Source organism: Telopea speciosissima, chromosome 5 (genome assembly GCF_018873765.1).
Source record: "Telopea speciosissima isolate NSW1024214 ecotype Mountain lineage chromosome 5, Tspe_v1, whole genome shotgun sequence".
Classification (NCBI taxonomy): Eukaryota; Viridiplantae; Streptophyta; class Magnoliopsida; order Proteales; family Proteaceae; genus Telopea; species Telopea speciosissima.
The window spans coordinates 3,263,245-3,280,061 of record NC_057920.1 but is presented as its reverse complement, the minus strand read 5'-3'; the positions used below and the strand labels follow the sequence as shown (position 1 = coordinate 3,280,061).

The window sequence follows — 16,817 nt, the reverse complement described above, 5'->3', positions numbered from 1 at the left end:
TAGTAAAAAGAAATTGCAGGGGAAATTCACAACTCACTACCCAACTGAACTACAAATGACTTCCAATATGTCCTAAATTTCCAAGTCTTTTCTTTTTCTTCTTCCCTCCTCAATAAATAGCCCCCAAGTAAGTAGAGATTTGATAAGACAAAGCAGAGAAGAGAAAAGCTGTCAGTAATCATGGATCCCAGACTGTACCGTTCTGCAGTTGAAGGGGACATATTTCTCCTTCGTAAGGTAGTGATTCAAGCCGAACAACCAGACTTACTCCTTTACAACATCACAACCCAAAAGAACAATGTTCTTCACATTGCAGTAAGATCAAGTCGCAAGGAATTCATAAAACATGTAATTCGTATTTGTCCATCTCTTTTGGCTCAGCCCAACTCCAATGGTGACACTCCACTACATATTGCAGCAAAGGAAGGCCTCTTAGAAATGCTTGACCTTCTGGTTCAATCCTTGTGCAGTGTCAATCCCAATGTCACTACCACGATAGTTACTGAGGAGCTGTCGAAGATGATTTTGTTGCTCAATGGGTACCCTTCCTTGTATGTTGCTGAGAGTGGAGGCCCACTTCGCGTCGTGCCTTTTATCTTAGAAGCTTCTCCTCTGTCTCTCTACACCAACTCCGCAGGCAGAACCACTTTGCATCAAGCAATAATCGCTAATAGTTCAGGTATTTGTTCAACGACTTTCTTTGGCCTCTCTTCTCCTCTTTTTCCATTTACTTATATTTATCGAATCCAGTAGATTCAACTAGATCTTCGGATATTGCTCATGAGGGTTTTCTTTTTCAGATAGCGATGTACGCGGGTGGGCAGAAACATTTCCAGAGATGATAAAGAAAAAAGATGAATATGGGTCGAATCCATTGCATTACGCCTCATACTTTGGTTTCTCCAACTCTGTTTTCATTTTGCTGCAAACTGATAAATCTTGTGCTTATGAGCCTGATATGAGTGGCATGTATGCCCATCTTCTTGCTGCTCAAAAAGGCCATGACTCTGTAATTAGGGAATTGAACGAACATTGCCCAGATTGTTTTGAATTGTTTGATAGTCAAGGCCGGTCTGCACTTCACATTGCTGCGGAGTCTGTAGAATCAGAGAGGGTTTTTTGGTTTCTTACAGAGAAAACTCATCATCATATCAATTTGCAGGACAAGAGAGGATACACACCATTGCTTCTGGCATCTAAAAACCAAAATGAATCTGTTTTGGCCAGTCTAAGAGATCACCCCAAAGTTCGTGGCAGTGCAGTACTTGAACGCCAATTGGAGGTTCTTCGTCAAGTTGCTGATGAGTCTGGCCGAGAAGCAGGAAAGGTTGACATATCTATTGTAGCTGGTCTATCTCGTCGCCTAAAGGACAAAGCGAATATCCATTTGTTGGTGGCAACAATTATAGCCACAGTAAGCTTTGCTGCTGGTATCAACATGCCTGGTGGGTACAAAGGTGGTGATGGTCCATATCAAGGAATGGCTACCTTAACAAAGAAGGCAGCTTTCCAAGTATTTGTGGTGTCAAATTCTCTAGCTTTCTGTTTCTCAGTTGCCTCCATTGCAATCCACTTCATGATTATTATTGAGTGCCGTGTTATAAACCGTGCAGTTTTACTCTTGTGTGCTCTGTTTCTAACTTTCGTGGGCCTTATAGGAATGGTAACAGCATTCATTTCAGGCACGATTGCAGTGTTAGCTTCCTCTGGTGCTCTCTGGGTAGCCTCTTCTATAATTTGTTGCTGCTTTTTCTTGGTTTTCTATGTGGTCATAGGACCACCTTTCAGAAACAGAAGAGGAGATGGGCAAGAGAAAGACATAAACCAACTTCATGACAGGGAAGATGAAAGCCCGTTTCTATACAAACTTACTGATTTTTTGCTTGAAGATTCCAAATGATCGAAAAGGGCGGGGGGGGGGGGGGGGTATGTAGTACAGGCATGAATAAGAATAAATTGGGGATTAATATGCCATTTAGATGTGGAGGGGTAGTTTTCTTCTTCTTGGTTCAATTAGACTTTGAATAAATGTACAGGGATTGTTTGTGATATCAATGGATTAGTTGTTTCTGACTATATTTATATTCATTGTCAATTTCTTGGGGAACTTTGGTTGTAGAAATTAAGTTTCTTATAGGCAAAATTTGTTCTTCTTGACACAAGGAGTGATTTCTTCTCTTTGGGCAGATTTTTAACACAACTAACTTGATCATACTGATCATCAAATTAGGTAGATAAAGTTTCCTCTTTGTCTGTCCTACACTATAATAGACTTGTAGTGTTGAGTTTTCCCTTTTAAAAGTTTTATTCATTAATAAAACCATCCAATGTTAGGGTATTTAATCCATCATATGGAGTGGACAAGGATTACCTAATTAATGTACTTCTATTTCCAACACCTTTTAGGGAATACAACTCTTCTCCAATCCAGCAATAACAAGGAACATGCAGTGATCCTTGTAACAACTCCTAGTGAAAAGGATGGAGGAAAAAATCTTCTCTACACAGTTAGGGTTCATACCCCTAACCTCAAAAACTAGAGAGAGTGTGTGTGTTTGCATTTGGGAGGAGGGAGAGAACACCCAAAATGCATATGAGGGGAGAGATGTAACTTGCATGGAGATCTCCCCCCCTCTCTATACTCCTCAATCTTTTATTTAAAGAATGTTCTTGTTGTAACCACTTTAATTGGTAAGAAGTGAGATCCCATTGGGTAATCCATCTAAGTATCTTAAATTAGCAATATATCACAAGATATTTACATGTAAGGACACTAAAAATAGATATAATACATTGTCCCCAAAGAATTAGATTTATTACAATCAAGTTCCTCCACATTGCAATATCACATAATAGACCTAAAGACAGAAATAATTACTATCACACCCTAGTCCGTTGGAACGTCTTATCTGGAAAATTTGAACTATCAATTGGATTCCAAAACATTCCAAAACATTTAAAAAATGATTACTACTGCTTAATGATATTTATCAGTATTGGAATTTTGCCCAATCATGAGCAAACATTTTCTCTCTTGATATTCACCGTGTATGGGAAGTGGATTCCTTATTGAGCATCTCTTTTGTTCTCAAATAAATATTATAAATTTAATGCATTAATATATAGTCCGAGAGACATCGACCATTAGTACACCAAAACCCATATATTCAATTGCAACGATAATAACCTCTCAAGTTTGGGGACTAATTGCAATCTACTAATGAGTTTCTTGTTTCTTGTACAATTAAAGTAATCCATTCAAGATTCTCATGTGGTCCAGTTCAATATACACAAATATATACACTCACACTTGTGTTTGGAATCTCCATTTCTAACTGTGACAACAATGGAAAAGAATTCTTAGTTATGTCTCTAGTTGTGAACAAATTTTAAGTTAAAACCTAAGGATAGCATCCACCCATTATAATTAAGCAAATTAATCAATGTTAAATAATTTTTACATCGATTTGATGGATACACTTCCAACAAGTAGTGTTCTTATGCTGATCAAACAATTCTACCGCATCATCTCAAACAATAATGCATTTGCAACCCTCATCACATCTTGAGAATCTTTTTCAGCAAAAACAAATTTAGATAGTAGGCAATGAATCGGGATCTAATCATGAAAGTTCTTGCTGCCACTTAGAAATTACCCTCTGAGTTGTAAGAATCCTTTTGAATATTCATTTTGTGATTGGTATTCCTGGTATTTTAAAATGCATGGACAAGTAAGGGTGTTAAACGGTTCGGTTTGGCTAGGAGTAAGATTTTTTAGGTCAAACTAAAACCAAAACCGAACCGTTTAATAAACAGTTTTAGATTGTGAAATCGTAACTATTTATGAACAACTTTGGTTTAAACTGTACGTGTTATTAGATTTTTAAAATTTTTTATTCAAACAATTTCTTTCCCTTTTAATTTTTTTGTTGAAACAGATGTAAACTAAACATTCAATTGAACTGTTTATTGCTATATGTTTTTTTAATAATTGTCAAGTTATAGTTATTTATATGTTGTTAATTTTTTATTGAAATGGACTTAAGATTGATTTAACTTACTATGTAGATATTAATTGGTTTTAAATGATTTACTGTCGATTTAAACGGTTTGACTTAATTTTAATCATTTAATTAAACAGTCTGATTTGATTTAAATCGTTTAATTAAACAGGGATTTCCTGCATTTGTTTGATAACTCTCTTACCAGAGACATTACATTAAGAAATGGAGAGCCTGCTACGCAAATTGGTTCTAGAGCTTACTTTCAGATATCTGGATATTCACATCTCCCCATCGTCCTATTTTCCTTACCTTTTCAATCAATTTAAATTTAGGAACCTAGTTGATAACAGAACATAGATTCTTACATTTGGATATCCCTGCTATTTTCTTCTTGCTTTTAATTTTACCTTTTGGGCCAATGTCAACTTAACAAGAAAACCTTTGCAGGCTAGAAGAATTATGTGAAGACAAGGGCAAACAATTTGATGTTTTACATGCAATGCAAGGAGATAACGGTTGGAATAGGAATTCGGTCGAGACTTGGACTCTAATTCCCATTAGGAAGACTTGGGGGCAGATATGTAATTATCCCATAATTTTGCACTAGAGTATTATACTATATATATAGGTATGCTGTGAAAAAACCCTAGTGCTGGTTCTCATAATATTGTTGAGGTTCTCCATCTTCTTCAGTCTCCTTCTCTACTAATTTGAAATCAGGGTTTTAAAAAAAATCCAATTGATTGTGGAAAAGCTTGCATTCAAGGGAACGCAAAATTGTACGTGCATGAAACTCATTGTAAAATGGCTAAAATCGCGTGGAGGCTTTGCACTTGTTAAGTTTCAGGTAACGAATGAAACCTTATATTTTGTTATGAGATTTGAATGGTTTCTCCATTTGTTGCAATGATTCGAATTTGCTTCTGTTGAATCATACCTGAACAATAACATCTTTCTAGGTCATAAGTTCAACACTTCTTGGACCCTACCTATCCATATACATATAATAAAAATCTTTCTAGTCTTCAACATCTCCTCCTAAACTTGATCACCCTTCCCTGTTTCAACTTGATCTAGTTCTTTACATATCACTCGTCAATATCCAGACACTAGTAGTGGGATTTCCCTGTGTGCCAAAACACACGCCAAGATTCAAAAACAAAAGAAAAAGGATATGAATTGTAGGCCGTATCTTATGCTTCCCTTTCACATCATTGAAGCTTATAAAGAAATTTCATTGGCTTCTCATGCCCAATGAAATTCAACATTTTCTTTGCTCATTCGGTTTTGCCAACAGCTCATACATAACAAAACAAGACAAAAAAACAAACCAAATATAGCATACGGAAAACTCACGGAACATAGAGATGCAACCCTGCAGATTGGTTTGAATACATGAAAACGCCATCACCAGACACAGAATTGCGAGGAGGAGCTACCCAAGCAGTAGGCTGACCCCCCCTGCCCTGGGATCTGCAGCACTGCAGTGAGAACACTCCGAGTGAGCTTCTTGCAATTGACGACACATGAACTCCGACAATCCAAGAATAAAGGAACATGTTCTTTAGAAATACTGACAGTAGTAACTTTATTTTCTTAGTGACTATCAATCTATAATGGTCCAATATCAAGAAGGGAAAATACTTTCTTTGATGATTCAATGATAATTAATTCAGTAATCAGATTGTACAATTTTTATTTTTCTCATAAACAAACAAATATAAATGTGAGCCAGGGCTTGTCTACTGGCCTGCCATGAAATTAGGCGGGTTTGGGTATGGTCTTGGCGAAAAAACCCTAGTGTATCAAGGGAATCCTCTATTCTGGGGGACATTTAGGGATACATCATAATCAATTTAATGCAAAATAATACATTGGAAAAAGAAAAAAAAAAAAACCGTTACAATAAGATTACATAAAAGAAACATACAAATATGTTATACAACAAATAACTACATCCTGTTTATGTAAGACTGATGAACACATCCTGCTCTCAATCCCCTGTTCCAAAGGTCCAAGACTTTCATTGATTGACTTTAACAATGGTTAACCTCATGTTTTCCCCCCAATGTTCTGCACAGTTAGATTCAAAACCACTTCTCAGAATGTAAGTGCTAATATATATGTATATGAAGAACTGTGACTACGGTGGCTTACTTACACATTCATGAATGTAAACAACTGAGTCATCATAAGAGCTTAGAGCAGCAATGACTGATCCTGTTGTTGTAAATGCTGACTGTACATCTGGATACTCTTTCCAGGAGGTCTTGATTTTAAGAGATGGGTACAGCCAACGCTTTATGGAATCCACATACGAGTTGGGGTCAGAGGTCAGAATATTGGCTTCCCAATCCACCTGCAAACCTTGTGGGATGCTCTCTGTGACCTCTACGTTGGCAGCATGGAACAATCCAAGCAGAACCACAAATCCAACAACTGCAGATCCTCTTGACAGAGGCATGAAGTTGTACCTGCAAGGTGGTTTGATTTTCATTCACATAAAACATCTATAAATTAATGTCTAGAACACAAGCGATCAGTGTTGAAATATCATCTTACCAGTAATAAGTCATCCTCAGGATTGCATCCCGCAATTTCTAAAGCATATTAAAATCAGTCGATCCATATGTTTCACCACAACAAGCACTCCATATGGCCTGCAGACAGAGATCAAAGCAATATTATGGTGTCCTTGGATTCCTAACTGCTACTTGATAGGTGAAGTTTGCCGGGTTTTTAGCGGACGCCCTCTGAAAAAGCCTATTTGTTCAAATGCCCCCTACAACTTTTTTAATTGCAAATGCCCTCTTAATTTCAAAACAACGTAGCATTTTGGTCCAGTTCGATAATTTGGGACATTAGACGTTAGTTTTAAATAATCTAATGATCAAAATGCCCAAATGGTAGAGCACTAAGAGAGAAACTTTGGTAAATCTGTTTCTTTCCTGCTGCATTTATTGTGTGTTCAATTTGATGTTGGGCATAACGACTCACCGTCAAGCCGGATTCTCAAATGTTGGAGGTTTGATTTTAGGGTTCACCTTCCCCAAATGGTTTAGGGTTTGCTTGTCAGTTTGAAACCTTAAACCATTTGGGGAAGATGAGGGTAATTTGATCATTTTATTCTTTAATTTTGGTGGATTTTTATTAGGTGGTCATTTTGGTCATTAGATTCCTTAAAACTAACGTCTAACATCCCAAATTAACTGACTGGACCAAAGTGCTACAATGTTTAGAAATTAAGGGGGCATTTGCAATTAGAAAAATTGTAGGGGGCATTTGGACAAATGGGTATTTTTAGGGGGGGCATTTGTTAAAAACCCCATTACTTTAGGTGTCATCAGTGCAAGATTTAGGCTTTGACCTGTACGGTCACCTGCTGGTATGTGCAGATGATCCATTCTCAAGATCTAAAAACACACTTCCCTTCAAGGACAGTAGCTGTTGTCTTGATACTTTGGTAAAGCAACGCGTGGCAGGTCATTATCCGATGACTTCTTCCTCTCAAAACGTCCCACTTCTTCGTGAGCCCGGATCAGGTCCTTGTACGAGGACCGGAAGTAACATCCTTGTACGTTAGTTTGATGCTACGTGTCCTCTAAAAAACCAATTACTTGGAGTTCTTAGGATTTGGGTCCTCCGTAGCGTGACAGGGTTTGTAGCGCATCATTCGATAGCCCACAGTGCTTGGGCACACAGCCCAACACACAAACGGGGTGTTGGGCTGCGTGCCCAAGCACTGTGGGCCGTTGGATTTGCGCTACACTCCTTGTCGCGCTACAAAGGAGGCCAACACGAGTTCCTATCGTTCAAACCTTCAGATCCTAAGCCGCTCGTCCTGCCTTGCTGTGCAGACACGGCGAGGCTTGCAATGACTGCCTTACTCCTACCCGAGTGGGGGTAGGGCAATCATTGCATGCCTCGCTGTATCTACGCAACACGATGCAGAATGGGCAGCTCGGCAATATTTCTACTTCTCTCTTTTTTGTTTCTCTTTTTCTTGGCAGGAGGAGACGAAGGAACATAGAACACACCACTGCCCCACCCCGTCTTCTTCCTCCTAACTACCCCCCCCCACCTTTTGCATAACAATATTAGGGTTTTTTACAAATGCCCCCTAAAAATACCTATTTGTCCAAATGTCCCCCTACAACTTTTCTAATTGCAAATTCCCCTTATTTTCAAAACAGTGTAGCACATTGGTCCAATCTGTGAGTCTGGGACATTAGAGGTTAGTTTCAGGAATCTAATAACCAAAATGCCTTTATGATAAAAACCCACCAAAATTGCCCTCATCTTTCCCAAAATCCAAATGGTTTCCTCGCGAAGCCCTAATTTCATTGATTTTAATTGAGAAAATCAATAAGCTAAGAGACCAAATGGAAATGAAATCCATGAAAGCAAACACCTGATTTCTCGATTTTCATCATGAAATCGAGATCCACAACTCACCAAATCCCACCTGGACTATCAGAAATTTATGAAAACCCTGCAACTCAAAAATAGATCTTCCCTCTCTTCAATGAAATCAACTCAGCTCTGTATAGTGTAAAATCATGATTTGAACACTTAATACGACTCTCCTCTTCAATTGATTCACCAAATGGGAAAAACGATCATGACCACCTCAAACTGTAGCACAAAAACCCTAACTAAGCTTCCTCTCTTCCCCAAACTCCAAGAGTTAATTAAATTTCTCGAGTTCATAAATTTTGGCGAATGAAACTGGTTCATAGTAATTAGCTTCAAACAATTATTAATAACTAAGTTTAACAAGAAAAACAAATTTGACGGATGCCCAAATGGAGTATTTCTAACTAAGCATGGGCTGGTGTCATTAGAACACATCAAGTTCAAATTGAAAAGGGTTAAAGAAATCAAATAAATTACTTTTGCCGAACTAGTATCTTCTAGTCTCTAGTCTCTTATTTGTTTAATCAATCTAGTACAAAAGGCCAACAATCTACCAACGAAAAACCCTAGGTTGTTAATTGATTGGAATTTTGGAGTAGTTGTGAACTCATGGACATAAAAGTGATAGCAAAGGAGAGAGAAATAGAGTAGACCAAAAGTGTTAGTGTTCAGAATAAATATAGCAAATATTTTGAAACGGATGAGAATTTGATTAAGGATTTACAGTATGAGATCCTTACGAGATTGCACAGGATGGTTTTTTGGATAGAGTTTAGGGTTTTTTCCATTTTCAGTTTCAAACCTAAACGATTTGGGAAGATGAGGGCGATTTGATCACTTTACTTTTAAATTTTGGTTGGTCTTTATCTTATGGGCATTTTGATCATTAGATTACCTGAAACTAACCTCTAACGGCCAGACTAACGGATTGGACCAAAGTGCTACACTATTTTGAAAGTAAAGGGGAATTTGCCATAGAAAAAATTGTAGGGGGTATTTGGACAAATGGGCAATTTTAGGGGAGCATTGGTAAAAAACCGATGATATTATGAAAGGAGAAAATGACAAATGTCATCACCTCACCCTAGCGTACACGAATGAGCAATTGAGACCTTACAACTTGTCCAAGAGGTCTCGTGTGAGCATCTGAGAGGAAAGAGCTAGCGAGGTTAGGAGAAATTACAGGGGAAATATTCACACCAACTGAGCTAAAATATCAGTGTGGCCGCCCGCCCCCCCCCCCACCTCCCAAACTGAGCTAAATATTAGTTTAAGGAATCTAATAACCAAAATGCCCTTATGATAAAAACCCACCAAAATTAAATAGGAAAGTGACCAAATTACCCTCATCTTCCCCAAAATCCAAATGGTTTCCTCGCAAAGCCCTAATTTCATTGATTTTAATTGAGAAAATCAATAAGCTGAGAGACCAAATGGAAATGAAATCCATGAAAGCAAACACCTGATTTCTCGATTTTCATCATGAAACCGAGATCCACAACTCACCAAATCCCACCTGGACTATTAGAAATCTATGAAAACCCTGCAACTCAAAAACAGATCTTCTTCCCTCTCTTCAATGAAATCAACTCAGCTCTGTATAGTGTAAAATCATGATTTGAACACTTAATACGACTCTCCTCTTCAATTGATTCACCAAATGGGAAAAACGATCATGACCACCTCAAACTGTAGCACAAAAACCCTAACTAAGCTTCATCTCTTCCCCAAACTCCAAGAGTTAATTAAATTTCTCGAGTTCATAAATTTTGGCAAATGAAACTGGTTCATAGTAATTAACTTCAAACGATTATTAATGACTAAGTTTAACAAGAAAAACAAATTTGACGGATGCCCAAATGGAGTATTTCTAACTAAGCATGGGCTGGTGTCATTAGAACACATCAAGTTCAAATTGAAAAGGGTTAAAGAAATCAAATAAATTACTTTTGCCGAACTAGTATCTTCTAGTCTCTAGTCTCTTATTTGTTTAATCAATCTAGTACAAACGGCCAACAATCTACCAATGAAAAGCCCTAAGTTGTTAATTGATTGGAATTTTGGAGTAGTCGTTAACTCATGGACATAAAAGTGACAGCAAAGGAGAGAGAAATAGAATAGACCAAAAGTGTTAGGCCTGATTTGGTATGATTTCTATTTCAATTTTGGATTGATTTCTTGAAATAGTCAACAAATAGAATTTTGGTCAAAAAATTGAAATTGTTTTGGTTGGATCAATATGAAATATTTCAAGAATAAAAAAATCCATTTGATAGTTCAAATTCTAAGAATAGATTCTCTATATTTCATTGCCCAATATTATTTTTTTGGGTAAGAATTACTCAACATGATTGTGTAAACCTACTTAAAATTATCATCATACTTCGTAAGTAAACTTTTTAATATCTTCTATTTGGGGAAAATATCCCCACGATGCCAGTACAAAAATGAAAGTCCCCCCCCCACCCCACCTACCCCTGAAATCCCATATCTACTCCCTATTTGAAGGGTTTTACCGTAATACTCTCCCTCCTCACTCGAAATTGCACACGGGCGTTTGAGGGAATCCTCCCCCAATTTACTTTTCAAATTGAAGGGAATAAATTTTGAATGATTTGAAGTGTAGTTATACAGTCATGCTAGGTAATGCTTATAGTTTTGTTTTTGATTTGGGAAAAAGTTTTGTGCAACAACCTCCTCAAATTTCATTGTTTATGTGAAAGAATGATATGTCATAAATGCCCTTCCCCCTTTTATCAGATTCCAAAGGGGCAGTCTAGGAAATCCTCTCCCGATTGATTTATTTCACTTCGCTTCCCTTATTTTCATTGCAACTAGAAGGAGCCTAAAAGGAAGCCCAGTAGCAGGTCGGCTTCCCTTATTTTCATTGCAACTAGAAGGAGCCTAAAAGGAAGCCCAGTAGCAGGTCGGCTGCCAATTTTTCCTAGATAAAAATACAAGGAAAAGTATTTTAGTTTAGATTCCATTTACTATCTAAAAGAATAGATAATTTTCCTTCTTAAAAAATTTGCTTTTACTTTTCCATATTTTCCATTCAACTATAAAAACTTAACAAATTTCTTGGGTTGAATTTTAGATAACGATGTACACGTATGGGCAGAAACATTTCCGGAGATGACAAAGATAAAAGATGTATATGGGTGGACTCCATTGCATTACGTTTCCCACTTTGGTTGCTCCAACTCTGTTCAAATTTTGCTGGCTGTTGATAGAACTAGTGCTTATGAGCCTGACATCAATGGCATATTTGCCCATCTTATTGCTGCTCATAGAGGCCATGACTCTGTAATTAGGCAGTTTTACGAGCATTGTCCAGATTGTTTTGAATTGCTTGATAGTCAAGGCCGGGCTGCACTTCACATTGCTGCGGAGGCTGGAGAATCAGAAGTTTTTCGGTTTCTCACAGAGAAAACTCATCATCATATCAATTTGCAGGATAAGAGAGGCTACACACCATTGCTTCTGGCATCTGAAAACCAAAATGAATTTGTTTTGGCAAGTCTAAGAAATCACCCTAAAGTTCTTGGGAGCGACGTTCTTGGACGCCAATTGGAGGCTTTTCATGTTGCTAAAGAGGTATGCATTCTACACTCCCAATTTAAATGGTTCTACTTTTTGACACTCCTTATAGTGTCAAATAATTTTTAATTTTACTTTCTAACTCTTTTAGTTTAACATAAAATATTTTTTTGAATGAAAGTAAGCATTATCATTTTACATGTGCACTCGAAAAAATATGTATGACAATGACACATTTTTATACTGATATAATGGCATGTCTCTCAAGTATTGCAACATATGCTATCATATGCTTTCTAAGTCATTTATTATTCAATAAAAAAAATTTCTTTTTTACCATAAATAAAAATAAAAATAAAAATTCCTTCTACTTTTTAATTTGAAAAGAAAACGTATATCTTGCAATGCAGATGCCTATACGATCGCAATTTGAGGGTAATAGCAAGCAACAGAGTGGCACAAAAAGTTGCCACATCTCAACAGGTGCAAAAATACAAACACATAGAGATGCAACCCTGCAGATTGGTTTGCGTACAGGAAAACGCCATCACCAGACACAATTGCGAGGAGGAGCTACCCAAGCAGTACGCCGACCCCTCGGCCCTGGGATCTGCAGCCCTGTAATATTATACGGGCAGTGAGAACACTCCGAGTATATTTTGACAATGAGCTTCTTGCACTTGACGACACATGATCTCCGACAATCCAAGAATAAAGGAACATGTTCTTCAGTGACTATCAATCTATATTCTATAATGGTCCAATATCAAGAAGGGAAATACTTTCCTTGATGATTCAATAATAATTAATTCAGTAATCAGATTCTACATTTTTATTTTTCTCATAAACAAACAAATATATATGTGAGCCAGGGCTTGTCTACTGGCCTACCATGAAATTAGGCGGGTTTGGGTATGGTCTTGGCGAAAAAACCTAGTGTGTCAAGGGAATCCTCTATTCTGGGGGACATTTAGGAATACATCAGAACCAATTTAATGCAAATTAATACATTGAAAAAAAAAAAACCCGTTACAATAAGATTACATAAAAGAAACATACAAATATGTTATACAACAAATAACTACATCCTGTTTATGTATGACTGAAGAACACATCCTGCTCTCAATCCCCTGTTCCAAAGGTCCAAGACTTTCATTGATTGGCTTTAACAATGGTTAACTTCATGTTTTCCCCCAATGTTCTGCACAGTTAGATTCAAAATCACTTCTCAGAATGTAAGTGCTAATATATATATGAAGAACTGACTACGGTGGCTTACTTACATATTCATGAATGTAACAACTCAGTCATCATAAGAGCTTAGAGCAGCAATGACTGATCCTGTTGTTGTAAATGCTGACTGTACATCTGGATACTCTTTCCAGGAGGTCTTGATTTTAAGAGATGGGTACAGCCAACGCTTTATGGAATCCACATACAAGTTGGGGCCAGAGGTCAGAATGGCTTCCCAATCCACCTGCAAACCTTGTGGGATGCTCTCTGTGACCTCCATGTTGGCAGCAAGGAACAATCCAAGCAGAACCACAAATCCAACAACTGCAGATCCTCTTGACAGAGGCATGAAGTTGTACCTACAAGGTGGTTTGATTTTCATACACATAAAACATCTATAAATTAATGTCTAGAACACAAGCGATCAGTGTTGAAATATCATCTTACCAGTAATAAGTCATCCTCAGGATTGCATCCCGCAATTTCTCAAGCATATTAAAATCAGTCGATCCATATGTTTCACCACAATAAGCACTGCATATGGCCTGCAGACAGAGATCAAAGCAATATTATGGTGTCCTTGGGATGCCACATGGAGTAATTCCTAACTGCTACTTGATAGGTAAAGTTTGCCTCTACATCCTGTTATAGTAGGTGTCACCAATGCAAGATCTAAGCTACTAAAAAGGATCAAAAGGCCGGTTGTCAATTAGTATGTTGAGATCGCTGGGCCTTCAAGGTAAACCCAAATGTGTGCCTAAAAAGGGGGGGGGGGGGTGTTGTACTAAATGAGCCAACACTTCCGACACATGGATTGCTTTAAGCCTTGTTCCACCTGTCCATATTCTAGGACAATCTGGGAACCCAAGAGAAAATCCCAAATCTGCAAGGTATCTGGAGAACGGCCTTAGATCTGTCAATTATTTCCCTTTATTAGGTGTTTGTTTGAATGTAATTTATAGTCTGTGATTTGTTTCTAATTTTGGAATTCTTATTTCATTTGAAAGCTCTTTGATTAATTGAGCAACTAGATTGGTAGGTCTTACCTCCTCCTAGACTCTCTCTCTCACACTTTCAAAGGAGAGGAATGCACTAAATGCATGCTTGGCTTAGCTTCTTGGGCTTCTACTTTTCGGCTTCAAGAAAGCAACTTATGAGAGGGTTCTTCTCGGGCTTCTTGAGCTTATTGTAGTAAAGAATCCAAATGAAATGTTTTTATTGAATCTACCCATTTTTAATCCCATAATCACTAAAAGCTGGCTTCTAGAAGCTCAAACACAAAAGCCTGAGAAGCTTAGCCAAATATGTCAGAAAGTCAATCTTCTACACTAAAGGAAAGGGGTTGATAATGTCAAGAAAATCCTTGCTTGTGCTACTCCCCCACCATGAGTTCACCAATCTAGGGCCATCATTAAAAGGATACGTCCAGCGCGGACACAAAGGACCAGATTTTTCCGATGGGTTGACGATAAGTCTCCTCAAGGCCTTTTATAGCTAAATGTGATCCATCAAATAAAAGTGGATTAATCTCCTCAATGAACTCTTCTAATGGACAAAAGAAATGAACATAAACTCAGGCATAACAGGGCCACCCACAACAATTGGCTCAGTAGGTCTTGAGCACAGGCTCACTGATGTAGATAAGTCACCTACAGGGCTTATTTTATTGGAAATAATCTTTGGGTTGGGTTATGTAGGTGTTGGGCCTTTGATCCCATGGGTTCTCTTTGTAATGGACCCACTTTAATGAGCCTAAAATATGGGTAGAAAGTAGGAAAACAAAATATACTTCATTAGTTTAGTTAGAGTCCTGTTGAGTCAATTTCCTTCATTATTTTAGTTTCCTAGTCAGTTTATGTTTACCTTATTAATTAAGGATTGGGTTAGGCCTTTCCCTTTTTTGGTCTTCTATATAAGTTTGTAAGGGTCTACAACCTTGTACATGAATTTGATTAATGACATTGAGAGAGGGGGGAGGGGGGGGGAACATAAGTGGCTTTGTGCTTTGCCCTGTGAGATAGTATGGTTAGATGCGATTAGTGAGAAACCAAAATATTGTGAGGCCATGGGTGAGAGACCTGAGAATGAGGGAGACTACCCTATCTTCTTCTATTTCTTTTTTTATTTTTTATTTTATTGTTTTGAAATTTCTTGCAAACCTGAGAATCGAATGAAATATTTACTGTTGTTGGACCTAAAGTTTGCGATCCTCTTGTGGACTGGTTATCACTTGTTATTGGTCTACATTATTTGGTATCAGGGCCATGGAGGGACAGAAGATGGAGTCAAAGGGTGCTGAATTCTACTTCCCATTGAAGGATATATGATCATGCTAGTTTAACTCAACAACTCTACCAAACTCGAGGACGAGTTTCTTTCCAAGCAAGGGAGAATTGATGCAGATAAGTCACCTAAAGGGCTTATTTTATTGGAAATAACCTTTAGGTTGGGTTATGTAGGTTTGGGCCTTTGATCCCATGGGGTTTCTTTGTAATGGGCTACTTTAATGCGCCTAAAATATGGATAGAAAGTAGAAAAACAGGATTTACTTCATTAGTTCAGTTTTTAATTTCCTAGTAAGTTTATGATACCTTATTGGCTAATGATTGGTTTAGGACTTTCCTTTCTAGCGTTTGTGTTAGCAGTCAATAGAAGAACTGAATGCTTGAGTGATCAATAGGATCACCAAGCCCCTGTATTTATAATAACAGAGGAGAAGAATAGTTACAATAATGCTTCCCCTCATAGCCAACTCTAACAAATGAGTCAACTATGGGGGAGAAAAGTTCTGTAGTGCTCTTGCGGCTACATAATTCAACACTCCCCCTCAAATTGGTGTATAGATATCACACATGCCCAACTTGAACAAAAACGGATGACATAATTTCCCACCCAAGCCCTTAGTGAAGACATCAGCCAACTGATCATCTGACTTCACAAAAGGCATACAAATCTGTCCACTTTCCAACTTCTCTTGATGAAGTGTCTGTCAATCTCCACATGCTTCGTACGATCATGCTACACTAGATTATGGGCAATACTAATTGCGGCTTTGTTATCACAATAGAACATCATTGGGAGACGAACAGAAACACCAAGGTCTTGAAGTAAACCTTGAATCTACAATAACTCACAGATACCTTGTGCCATAGCACGGGACTCTGCTTCAGCACTGGACCTTGCCATGCAGTGCCAAGTGACAAAAGGTTCCCACCTACAAAAGTACAATAATCTGAAGTAGACTTACGTTCAGGAGATCCACCCCAGTCAACATCAGTATATGCTTCAATACGAAGATGATCACGCAAAGACAAGAGGGCCCTTTTCCTGGAGCTGACTTCAAGTAATGAAGAAAGCAAAGAACAGTAGCTTTGTGTGTGGAGTAGGGATCATGCACGAACTGACTGATCAAACTCACCGCAAATGCAATGTCTGGTTTAGTATGCTAGAGATAAATTAATTTTCCCACTAGTCTTTGATAATGGCCTTTATCAACAGGTTCACCATCTTTATCCTTCAGTCGAGTACCAGCCTCCATAGGTGTATCACAGGGATGGCAACCTAAAAAACCAGTCTCCGATAAAAGATCCAGGACATACTTCCTTTGAGAGAGAAAGATGCCTT

General features: G+C 37.9%; 3 protein-coding genes across 6 annotated transcripts in view; 1 reads left to right on the top strand and 2 right to left on the bottom strand.

Annotated features, from left to right (window-relative positions):
• Positions 1-180: 180 nt before the first annotated feature.
• On the top strand, positions 181-1,900 carry LOC122661748 (protein ACCELERATED CELL DEATH 6-like). The gene is made up of 2 exons (XM_043857249.1): positions 181-679; positions 801-1,900. Exons 1-2 carry the CDS (start codon positions 181-183, stop codon positions 1,898-1,900), a joined length of 1,599 nt encoding a protein of 532 aa, XP_043713184.1.
• Positions 1,901-5,859: 3,959 nt separating this feature from the next.
• Positions 5,860-16,817, bottom strand: part of LOC122663423 (suppressor of RPS4-RLD 1) — a 95,421-nt gene continuing 84,463 nt past the window's right edge. For 3 of the 4 annotated variants that reach the window (XM_043859131.1, XM_043859133.1, XM_043859134.1), the window contains 3 exons: positions 13,641-13,738; positions 13,244-13,552; positions 12,956-13,161 (listed from right to left, as the gene is read on the bottom strand). In XM_043859131.1, coding sequence (XP_043715066.1) covers positions 13,264-13,552; positions 13,641-13,738 — 387 coding nt within the window. In that variant the 3' untranslated portion in view covers positions 12,956-13,161; positions 13,244-13,263. Of the gene's footprint in view, positions 6,078-12,955; positions 13,162-13,243; positions 13,553-13,640; positions 13,739-16,817 lie in introns of those variants that run through there. The other variant, XM_043859132.1, reaches the window with a different exon arrangement.
• LOC122661747 (suppressor of RPS4-RLD 1-like) lies at positions 6,148-6,656 on the bottom strand. Its single transcript, XM_043857248.1, has 2 exons — positions 6,567-6,656; positions 6,148-6,478 (listed from the first exon to the last, which is right to left on the bottom strand). The coding sequence occupies exons 1-2, from the start codon at positions 6,578-6,580 to the stop codon at positions 6,148-6,150; spliced, it is 345 nt and encodes a 114-aa protein (XP_043713183.1). The 5' UTR covers positions 6,581-6,656.

Excerpts from the sequence above, each read along its gene's own strand:
- LOC122661748 (XM_043857249.1), top strand. The coding sequence starts at position 181 with ATGGATCCCAGACTGTACCGTTCTGCAGTTGAAGGGGACATATTTCTC. Across the intron at positions 680-800 it reads AATAATCGCTAATAGTTCAG|ATAGCGATGTACGCGGGTGG; the intron begins GTATTTGTTCAA and ends TTTCTTTTTCAG.